Here is an 11,622-nt window from a genome sequence, read left to right on the forward strand (position 1 = left end):
AATTGTTCTAAGGAATTGTTTGAAGCAGCATCTGCTCCTTTGCACTAGATCATCTCTTTCTGACGCACGAGGAGCTCGCTGCCCTCCCCATAGTCAGAGTTCTTCCCTTGGGCAAGTACAGTGGTGCCAACTTAAAATCCATCATCCGAATGTTGCGAGGTTTACTCGACCAAGGCATTCCTTCTAAGGAGCTAGAGGTAAGTGGTATCTGTCAATGTTCTTTTCCCAGAAAAAAATAAATGCATTAATTCATAAGGAAAGTGTGTTCTTAGTAGTCCAAGGTTAGGGACAACTTTTGAAGATCTAGCAGTAAATTAACTTTTCCAACCTGAGTCCTCAAAAGAATTGACTTGAGGAGGTTATATTAATTACCCAAATTTGATACAGCTCCCTGCCTCATACGTAAGGCTAAAGACTTAGAACGTGAGGAGAGGGAGGGGAAGAGGAAGGGAGAAGAAAAATGATCAATCCCAACTGTCCACTAAACTTCCTGTGATATGGTACTTTGTCAGCACTTGTATTAAATACAGCCAGGCTAGAGCATCCTTCCATTTGGAAGCAGCAGTGTCAGAGTTCATTCTGCATTCTCTTTTTTTTTTGGTCAGTCATGGGGCCTGAACTCTGGGCCTGGGCGCTGTCCCCCCCAGCTCCTCAGTTCAAGGCTAGTACTCTACCACTTGCGCCACAGTGACACTCATGGCTTTTTCTGCTTATCTGGTGCTGAGGAATCCAATCTCGGTCTCATGCATGCAAGACAGGCACTCTACCACTGAGCCACCTTCCCAGCCCCTCATTCTGCATTCTTGTAGCACCATCCACATTGACCTGAGAGCAAGAGAAAACAGCCACACTCTGGTTTAGGGGTAGCCTTGCCCATCTCTCTCAAACCATTTGCTCATTTGTCCACTTCCTGGGTTTCGATGCCACTAGAAGCATCTCACTTTTCCTTAAAAGTTATAGTGATTTTGTTGCTTTGTATAAATTCCCCATAATATTTATTTCATTGTTGGGATTTGGAAACGAAGACCCTCAGTAATTAAATACATCCTACCTCTTCCTAAATCTCTATTTTGTAAAAGTGCTGCCCTCTTTGAAGGCCTTAGTTTAAGATGTCATCCTCAAAGAACTTCCATCACAGCCCTATTAAGTTGTTTTTGCTTTGAGCTATGACAGCAGCATACTAATTTCTTCAAGGCACATGTCACATAATTGTTTGTTTGCTTCTTTACTGCCTGTCTCCCAATAACCTGGGAGCCCCATGGAACTATCCTGTATCTTTCTGCTCACTGTCATGTTCTCAGCACTTAATTGCAGCGCTCTGCATGTACTACAAACTCGGTGTGTTTTCAGTGAAAGCACCAAGGCAAATGAAAAGTGGCTGGTCCTGTCAGTTCTGAGTGTAGCACCCCCTGGAATGTCTGTGGCTGTATACAGCACAGCTCTACACCATTGCTTCACATTAACCTTGTTTCCAAAAGTGGTGTTTTTTCTAAAATAGAAAACTTAGGATCTAAAATATTATCCCACAAAATTAGTTGATTATAACAGGTTCAATTGAAGATGTCACATATGATTCAGCACTCATTTAGGAAATTAGTTTTGATTTTAGGCTTATTTAAGATGCTTCTAGTTCTTAGCACTCAGAGTCCGCTGTGTTTTCCCAATTGTGTACTTTTTAAGAACATTTTCATTTGCTTAGTTACTATTCCCCTCAACAAAATAAACTTCATTTTCTTTTTTTTCCCTTGCTTACAGAATCTTCAAGAATTAAAACCTTTAGATCAGTGTCTAATTGGACAAACTAAGGAAAACAGAAGGAAGAACAGATATAAAAATATACTTCCCTGTAAGTTCTAATTTGGCTCTAAGTTGGCTCTATGTTTTGAATTCATTTAAAATTTTTAACCCATCCTTCTCATGAGCATCTGTATACATGTAAGTTCAGATATTTTTATTAGTAACAATTAAGTTTAGATATGCAATGCAAATTCCTTTTTAAAGTATATATGCTGAAAATTAGAGAAATTGAAGTTTTAAGTACTTTTTAATATTACTGTATAAGAAACTAATCAATAAGGCCAGATATTATAGTGCATATTTTTAATCTCACTTAAGCTAGTTAGGAGGTAAAGATCAAGAGATTTGCAGCTCAAAGCTGCAAATCCTAGCTACTCATGAGGCTGAGATCTGAGGATTGGGTTCAAAGTCAGCCTGGGCAGGAAAGTCCAGAAACCTCCAAAAAACCAGAAGTGGCGCTGTGGCTCAAGTGGTAGAGTACTAGCCTTGAGCTGAAGAGCTGAGAAACAGTGCCTAGGCCCAGAGTTCAAGCCCCATGACCAACAACAACAACAAAAAAAGACTAGCACAGGCAAAAATAGTAAGACTCCATCTTAATCAGCTTGGCAGTACAGTGTATACATATAGTGGATACATAGAAAGTATAGGCAGGAGGATTATTATCCAAAGCTTCAACCCTAAGCAGAAATGGATACTGTACTCAAAAGAAAATAACTAAAGTAAAAACATGATTTAGATATAACATAGGTGGTAGAATACCTGGCTAGCAAGTGCACATCATGAGTTTAAAACCTAAGTTTAAAACCGAGAGAGAAGCTGGGCGCCAGTGGTTCACACCTGTAATCCTAGCTACTCAGGAGGTTGAGATGTGAGGATCGCAGTTCAAAGCCAGCCAGGGCAGGAAAGTCCGTGAGACTCTTATCTCCAATAAACCACCAGAAAATGGAAGTGGTGCTGTGGCTCTCAAGTGGCTGAAGAGCTGAGGGACAGCACCCAGGCCCAGGGTTCAAGCCCCACGACTGACAAAAAAAATACGAGAGATCGAGCAACCAACTAGTGGACCTCGCACTGGTGGTTCATGCCTGTAATCCTAGCTGCTGCAAAGCTGAAGTTTAAGGATCACAGTTCAAAGTCAGCTCAAAGAAAGTCTATGAGATATATTTTTTTCTCCTAGTCTTGGGGCTTGAACTCAGGACCTGGGCACTGTCCATGAGCTTCTCTTGCTCAAGGTTAACACTCTGCCACTTGAGCCACAGCACTTCCAACTTTTTTCCGTTTATGTGGTACTGAGGAATCGAACCCAGGGCTTCATGCATACTAGGCAAGCACTCTACCACTAAGTCACATTCCCAGCCCTCTATGAGATTCTTATCTCTAACCACCAAAAAGCCAGAAGTAGAGGTGTGACTCAAGTAGTAGAACACCAGCCTTGAGCAAAAACCTAAGAGAGCATACTCAGGCCCTAAGTTTAAACCCCAGTACCAGCACAGAAAAGAGAGGGAAAGGAAGGAAAGAAGGAAGAGAAGTCAGTACCAGCACAGAAAAGAGAGGGAAAGGAAGGAAAGAAGGAAGAGAAGTCAGTGATGACTTTTTCATTTTCTTGGATTTATGTCACACCACCATTAATTTATTCTACTTATATGAAGTTTACAGAAATGCATATAGTACGTAGTGGCTGTGTACATTCATAAGACTAGTAAGAAGCCGAGCACTGATGGCTCATACCTGTCATCCTAGCTACTCGGGATGCTGATGTGGTTTAAAAGCAGCCTAGATAGAAAAAAACTCTGTGAGACTCCATTTCCAAAATACCCAACAAAAATCAGGACTGGCAGCTAGGAATGTGGCTTAGTGGTAGAATGCTTGATTAGTATGCATGAAGCCCTGGGTTCGATTCCTCAGTACCACATACACAGAAAAAGCCTGAAGTATCACTGTGATTCAAGTGGTAGAGTGCTGGCCTTGAGCAAAAAAAGTTCAGGAACAGTCCCCAGGCCCTGAGTTCAAGCCCCAGGAACGGCCAAAAAAGAATCAAGGCTGGAAGCCTGAATCAAGAAGTAGAGTATCAGCCAAACAAGTGCAAGGCCCTAAGTCCCAACCCTAGTACCAGCAAAGCAATAGATAAGATAAAAAGATTAATAATACTACCAGGCTACCTCTGATTTAATCATTTAGATTCCAAAAGGAAATAAAGTTATTTTAACCCAGTTTTACCCATTTTACCAATCACTAGTGTGGTTTTTTTTTTAATTCTAAGTGTATATACATATGTGTGTGTGTGTGTGTATGTGTGTAGTTCAAATACCAACTGCTAACAAATCCTTATAGTTATCATTAGCTGTACTTATATATGAGCACTTCAGACCCTGTCAATAACCAAAACCTAACAGTGACATCATACAATGAATATTATTTTTTCTTCATTAAATAAACTTGTTTGTTAAAATAATCTAACTATAAATACAACTGTTGAATTTGCATCAAGCTCTAACTACAATTCATGTTTTAATGGAAATACCAAAATTTAGCAACTGACGTTTTTACAAAACAATGAACTGTTGTTCAATTTGCAGTAATCAGTTGTATTATTAACACAGAGTACTGGCTTTTTCCTATCAAGAAGAGGGATATAAGATTCATTTGGAATATTTTTGTTGTTGTTGGTCATGGGGCCTCTGAACTCTGGGCCTGGGTGCTGTCCCTCAGCTCTTCAGCTCAAGGCGAGGGCTCTACCACTTGAGCCACAGCACCACTTCTGGCTTTTCCTGTTTATGTGGTGTTAAGTAATAGAACCCAGGGCCTCATGCTTCCAAAGGCAAACACTCTACCACTGAGCCACCTTCTCAGCCTAGAATACCTTTTATAAAACATTAATCTTGGGCTGGGCAGGTGGCTGGCTCAGTGGTAGAGTGCTTGCCTTGCATGCATGAGGCCCTGGGTTCGATTCCTCAGCACCACATAAGAAAAAAAGCCAGAAGTGGCGCTGTGGCTCAAGTGGTAGAGTTCTAGCCTTGAGCTGAAGAGCTGAGGGACAGCGCCCAGGCCCAGAGTTCAGGCCCCACGACCGACCGGACCCAAAAAAAAAAAAAAAACGTTAATCTTAGGCAAGCCACCAGCGGCTCTCACCTGTAATCCTAGCTACTCAGGAAGCTGAGATCTGAGGATAGGGGTTGACTAGCCCAGGCAGGAAAATTCGTGAGACTCTTCTCTAATTAACTACCAGAAAACTGGAAGTGGTGCTGTGTCTCAAGTGGTAGAGCACTCACCTTGAGCTGAAGAGCTGAGGGACAGCATCCAGGCCCAGCATCCCAAGCCCATGATCGACCAAAGAAAAAAGGTTAATCTTAGAAAGTATCCTTAAAATGGAATAGAATATGACTCAGCATAAAGTAGATAAGAATAAGGTAAGGCTAAAAAATACCAGATTCATGTTTCAAAGTCAGAATAGGACAAGCCATAAATACAAAATGAATAAGTAGATGTATTTCCATAAAATTGTCACTTAATAGCAGTCAAGTAATGAAAGGCAAATGATTCTTTTCTTTGCAATAATGGGGTTTGAACTCAGGCCTTTGCTCCACTTGAGCTATATCCCTGTGGCCCTTTTCCTCTTCAGTTATTTTTTGGATAAGGAATCAAATATTTGCACAATGCTGACCACAGAACTCAATTCTCCTTATCCTGCATAGCCAGGATCACAGGCATTAGCCACCATGCCTCGTGATAGATGATTTTGAAACATACTATTACAAGGTTTTAGACTGTTAACTGCCAGAATTACTAGTTTACTGAGGTTAAAAAAAAATATTTCTAACGTATATATGCATATAAGTTAATTCCTTTGAATAAACCATTCACTATATAACCTAAGTAAAAGAGACCTTATTGCATGTTTCATTGAGGTAGCCTAGTCTTAAGGGGTTTTTGGTTTTGTTTTGTTTGGACTATATAAGATTACCGTTAGACTAGGTATGGTGGCCTAGACTGTCATGCAAGGATTATTAGATAAGGATTATATAATTATGTGTTATATAATTATATATTATATAAGGATTATTGTTCAAGGCCAGTCTGCAAAATGTTATAGAGACCTCAGCTCAACAAAACTGGGCATGTGGTTGTGATCCAATGTACATAGAAGGGATAGGTAGGAGGATTAGGGTCTGAGGCCAGCGCCAAGCAAAACATAAAATCATATCTGAAAAAGCAAAGAGTAAGAGCTGAAGGTATGGCTTAAGTGATAGAGCCCCTCCCTCACAAGTGTGAGGCCCTGAATTCAAGCCTTAGTACCTCTAAAAAACTTATAATTAGACAAAGGTGAAATCTACATGCAAACAAGCTACCTTCTACTTAGTAGGTTGACTACTGTTTGGCTGCCTAGTAAAAAGGAAGTAATTTAACTGAGTCATAATTCATTATGTTGATAATACTTGCAGTTAACACCTTAATGGTGTCATTGGGATGCTAATTTTTTGTTTATAAGGAAGTAGCACTGTCATTCAATATTGCTATTGTCAGCAGCATTGTAAGAGTGATGAAGTCAACAGTTGTTTTTCTGTAATTACTAACATTCTAAATGCATTTATTTTTAATTTTCTCAACCAATTCTATATAAATAATAACAAATTTTATACACCAAAAATTAATTAAACAGCATCTTAACTTAGTAACATGAGCAAAAGGAGTAAATATAAATTAATGTGGCAGTGCTATCATTTGAAAATATACTTCTATTAAAATGTGTACTGAAGGTTTCATATACAGTTACAGGAATTTGTTATGCTCTTTGACTCACGTTACTGACGAAACTTATCTAACAATTCATATCTGTGGTTTTGTGGTGGAAATTCCAGACGATGCTACTAGAGTACCTCTTGGAGATGAAGGCGGGTATATCAACGCCAGCTTCATCAAGATTCCTGTGGGCAAAGAAGAGTTTGTTTACATTGCCTGCCAGGGGCCTCTTCCTACAACTGTGGGAGATTTCTGGCAGATGATTTGGGAGCAAAAATCCACAGTGATTGCCATGATGACCCAAGAAGTAGAAGGAGAAAAAGTCAAATGCCAGCGCTACTGGCCAAACATCTTAGGCAAAACAACAATGGCCAATGACAGGCTGCGCCTGGCTCTTGTGAAAATACAGCAGCTGAAGGGCTTTGTAGTGAGGGCAATGACTGTAGAAGATATTCAGGTAAGTGAATTGCATCTTCACACTGAAAACCAGGCCTGGCCATCTTCATGATTCTATCAGTGTATTTCTAGATAAAAGCAGGTGACTGACTTCCTGGTCTTCTCTGCACCCACCCACCCCCACCTTTTTTTTTTTTTTTTTTTTTTTGGTCCTGGGGCCTGAACTCTGGGCCTGGGCTTTGTCCCTTTTTTTTTTTTGTTCAAAGCTAGCTCCCTACCACTTGAGCCACAGCACCACTTCTGTCTTTTTCTGTGTATGTGGTTGAACCCTGGGCTTCATGCATGCTAGGCAAGCACTCTACCACTAAGCCATATTCCCAGCCCTTTTTTTTTTTTTCCGATTTTTGAGACATAGTTTGCTGTGTTATCTCATACAGGCCTTGAACTCGTGATCTTCCTGCTTCAGCCTCCCAAGTGCTGGGATTGCAAATGTTACAGGTACTCCACACCATCCCTAGCATATTTTTATTTCTTATGGTCCTTGAGGTTTGACCTCAGTCCTCACTGGCACTCTACCACTTGAGCTATCCGTTTAGCCCTTTTTTGTTTTATTTTTCAAATACAGTCTCACATTTTTTTAGTATGTATTATTTATATGAAAGGTTTCATTGTATTATTTTCATTCATGCATATAATATACATCAGTCAATCTTACTATATTATTCTCCCTGACCCTCCTTCTTGAAATAATTTCCTACTTCCAAATATGCAGATAAACTACTTGGATCATATCCAGCTTCTCCCATTCTTGCCTGGGGTCAAGATCCTTCTACTTCTATCTCCCATGTAGCTAAAAATTACTGGCCTAAGCCACCATACTACCCAAATTTCTGTTTCCTAGAGGAGTCACTTTTGTTTCTTACATTTTTCTCTTCATCTGACCCAATGTACAGGTTAAAGTTTGAAAGGACAAAATAATATCTGGAAATACTTATATATGCAGAATACAGCATGATATTACATACTACTTCCTCTGTTTTATGACTTCAGACAGGAGAGGTGCGACACGTTTCTCATCTGAATTTCACAGCTTGGCCAGATCATGATACGCCTTCTCAGCCCCATGACCTGCTCACTTTCATCTCCTACATGAGACACATCCATCGGTCAGGCCCCATCATCACACACTGCAGCGCTGGCATCGGACGTTCAGGGACCCTGATATGCATCGATGTGGTCCTAGGGTTAATCAGTCAAGATCTTGAAGTAAGTACAAAGCAGACACTGCGGGAGTATGGGACCAGAGGTAATGATGTAGCCTGCTGTTCTGTGGCATATTTTTAGTGACATACTCAAAAGTCTCTTACGCAGAATGGCATCTTGTCCTTTATAATCTTTAGGTGTGGGTAATTTAAGGTCAGTATTGTTAGCACGCCTTAGCAACAAAAATATTAAAATACAAAAGAAAAAAAAATTTCCCATTGGTTGTGGGGCCTGAACTCTGGGCCTGGGCTCTGTACCTCAGAATTCAGCTCAAGCTAGCTCTCTACCACTTGAGCCACAGTGCCACTTCCAGTTTTCTGGTGGGTTATTGGAGGTAAAAGTCTCTCAGACTTTCCTGCCCCAGCTGGCTTTGAACTGTGATCTTCTCAGCTAGGATTATAGACATGAGCCACCCAGCACTCAGCTAAGAAAAATACTTTTGAACTGCAAGATCTTGGGCTTTATCATTATTATTGTTACCTGTAAGTGAGTAAAAATACTATTATACTAATTAAGTCTATATCTAAACAGTTACTCATTACTAAACAGATCAAGCAAAAAACAGGATAACCTTGCTTTTAAACCAAAATTAGTATAAAACTTACTTAAAATGCCAGAATATCTTACCATATATAAAACGTAATTGAAGTGGGTGGGAGGAGGCAACAATGCTTGATAAGAAATGTACTCATTATCTTGCCCATGTAATTGTAACCCCTCTGTAAGGTATTTTCACAATAAAAAATATATATAATTGAAATACTGGCTTCTGAAAGAATATTAGTTAAAAACCAGTTCTATTTTGCCCTTCTCCTTCTATTAAAGCAACTGGGTGATTTAAATAGGACACCAGCAAATAGTCTCCCTTGTTTCAGACTACCAAATGTCAACTGAAACCAAGGTTTGAAATTTCAATCCAAAAAACAATATTTAAAGAAAACAATTGGTACTGTCTTTTAAATTGCAAGAAATTTCAAGAGAAGAGATTTTCTGTTAAAGATTTTGAAATATAATAATCTGCTCTAATTCTTGAAAAGATGGTAAATAAAAGCTGAGCACTGGTGGCTCAGGCCTGTAATTCTAGCTACTTAGGAGGCTGAGATCTGATTATCTCGGTTCAAAGCAAGCTTTGGCAGGAAAGTCGGTGAGACTCTTATCTCCAGTAAACCATTCAGAAAACCGAAAGTGGTGCTGTCACTCAAGTGGTAGAACACTAGCCTTGAGCTGAAGAGCTGAGGGACCAGAATTCAAGCCCCATGACCAACAAAAAAAGAAAAGATGGTAAATAAGAATGCCAAATGATAGTTCACCATATTATTTTGTCTACCACAGTTTCCCAAAACTCTTAAGAAGGGGAAGAGTTGGATGTAGAATTCTACATAAGCTACCTTCTTGTGATTTTAGTCTATAAATTCATCTGTCCCTGTTATTTGACATCTGTTCTCTTTCCCTGGGCAGTTTGACATTTCTGATTTAGTGCGCTGCATGAGACTACAAAGACATGGAATGGTTCAAACGGAGGTGAGTCTTGCTTTTTCTTTTTGTCTGAAGCGGGGTCTTGGCATGAAGTTCAGGCTAGCTTCAAACTCATGGTCCTTCTACCTCAGCCTCCTAAGTGCTGGGATTATAGGATTGTTATAGTATATCAATTTTGTAATGATTCTAGCATTTTTAAAGGTTTTTTGTTTTTTTGTTTTGTTTTGTTTTGCCAGTCATGGGGCCTGAGCTCTGGGCCTGGGCTCTTCAGCTCAAGGCTAGCACTCTACCACTTGAGCCACAGCGCCACTTCTGGCTTTTTCTGCTTATGTGGTGCTGAGGAAGCAAACCCAGGGCCTCATGCATGCAAGGCAAGCGCTCTACCACTGAGCCACCTTCCCAGCCCTTAAATTCTTTATTTTAAAAATGAATTAATTCCTTGCAAAATAAAACAGCAGAGAATAATATTATTCTCAAATGGGTTCACTTTCAAACAATCTGTTATTTCTATATTTTTGTTCCAGAATATTGAATGAAAATTATTTCATATTAAAATAATGTTTAAATACAAATTACATTTCAAAAACATTGACTTCTATGTTTTTGTTACAAAATACTAAAACGATTATTTAAACAGCTTTTAAAACAAGGTAGTTTCAATATATCTAGAAGAAATTTTGTAATTTATTTTCCATGAAATATCACCAAAACACAAAAATAAAAACGGTGAGCCAATCAGCTGCAGTTAGCACCCCTCAACCTCCATCTTCCTTTCTTCTCTTTTTGTCATCCTTTTCCCTGGATATTGTTTACAATACTGCACAACTCTGCACGCTGTGTGTGTGCGCGCGCACGTGTGTGTGTGTGTGTGTGTGTGTGTGTGTGTCTGTCTGTCTGTCTGTCTGTCTGTCTGTCTGTTTTAGACTTGGGTGCTGTCCTTTAGCTTCTAAGCTAGCACTCTATCACTTGAGCCACAGCTCTACTTTTGTCTTGGTTTTTGAGTAGTTTAGTGGAGATAAGAGTCTCATGGACTTTCCTGCCTGGGCTGCCTTCAAATCCTCAGATTTCAAGGATTACAGGTGTGAGCCACTGGCACCTGATTTGCACCCTGCTTTTTACAGATAGCATTTAAACAAACAAAAGATTCGCTGCTTTCCAAACTCCTTCAACCGCGCTATCTATGTATGGACATAGGTGCACACAACATATTCACACTGTGCATCTAAAGTCCTCTCCTGCCCCCATGCTTCTTTCTCCTCCCCTACAGGATCAATATATTTTCTGCTACCAAGTCATCCTCTATGTCCTGACTCATCTTCAAGCTAAAGAAGAGCAAAAAGAGCAACCTCAGCTTCCAAAATGACATGAGAAGAACAGCCTTCTGAATGTTTCCGCATCTCTCCTTACGCTGCAGCAGACTCCTGCTCTACTTATACGAAGTGTCCCAGAGCAGCAAGGCCAGGCGATATTATTCTGCTTATTCTCCTCTGCCTTAGAGACGGGTATTCTTCCTAACAGCAGGTGTCTAATGCTGGATTTTTACAGCAACTTTACCCTGTTAGAAATTATTTAACACTAATTGAACAACACAGATCGTAGGGCTAAAGACAGCATTTGATTGAGTGGGCCTTGTTACAAGGACACTCTGAGTCTACTATTAATGTACCAATCTTTGTTTATAGCAAAAAATTTTGCCCAGTATTTTAATAAAGTAGAGGTATTTTATAGGGGATACTTGAAACCAGTATTTAAGCTTTAAATGACAATAATATTGGCATAGAAAAAGTAGCACATGTTTACTATATCAATTGCTAATGTTTACTATATAGAATTTCTTGTAATATATTTGTATACTTTTTTCATGAAAATGAAGTTATCAGCTACTGTTTGTAATTGCATCATCTGTTTGTAATGCATTATCTCACGTTGTAAATAAACTGCACCTTAAAATATAAA

At 39.5% G+C, this 11,622-nt stretch overlaps 1 protein-coding gene across 1 annotated transcript in view; it reads left to right on the forward strand.

The window, feature by feature from the left end:
• Ptpn13 (protein tyrosine phosphatase, non-receptor type 13 (APO-1/CD95 (Fas)-associated phosphatase)) overlaps window positions 1-11,622 on the forward strand; it is a 143,744-nt gene extending 132,122 nt beyond the window's left edge. Inside the window, exons 42-47 of the mRNA XM_013029811.1 lie at window positions 49-197; window positions 1,756-1,846; window positions 6,651-6,988; window positions 7,978-8,193; window positions 9,649-9,711; window positions 10,934-11,622. Coding sequence (XP_012885265.1) covers window positions 49-197; window positions 1,756-1,846; window positions 6,651-6,988; window positions 7,978-8,193; window positions 9,649-9,711; window positions 10,934-11,029 — 953 coding nt within the window. The 3' untranslated portion in view covers window positions 11,030-11,622. The remainder of the gene's footprint in view (window positions 1-48; window positions 198-1,755; window positions 1,847-6,650; window positions 6,989-7,977; window positions 8,194-9,648; window positions 9,712-10,933) is intronic.

The sequence above is a fragment of the Dipodomys ordii genome, unplaced genomic scaffold (assembly GCF_000151885.1).
Source record: "Dipodomys ordii isolate 6190 unplaced genomic scaffold, Dord_2.0 Scaffold123, whole genome shotgun sequence".
Lineage (NCBI taxonomy): Eukaryota > Metazoa > Chordata > Mammalia > Rodentia > Heteromyidae > Dipodomys > Dipodomys ordii.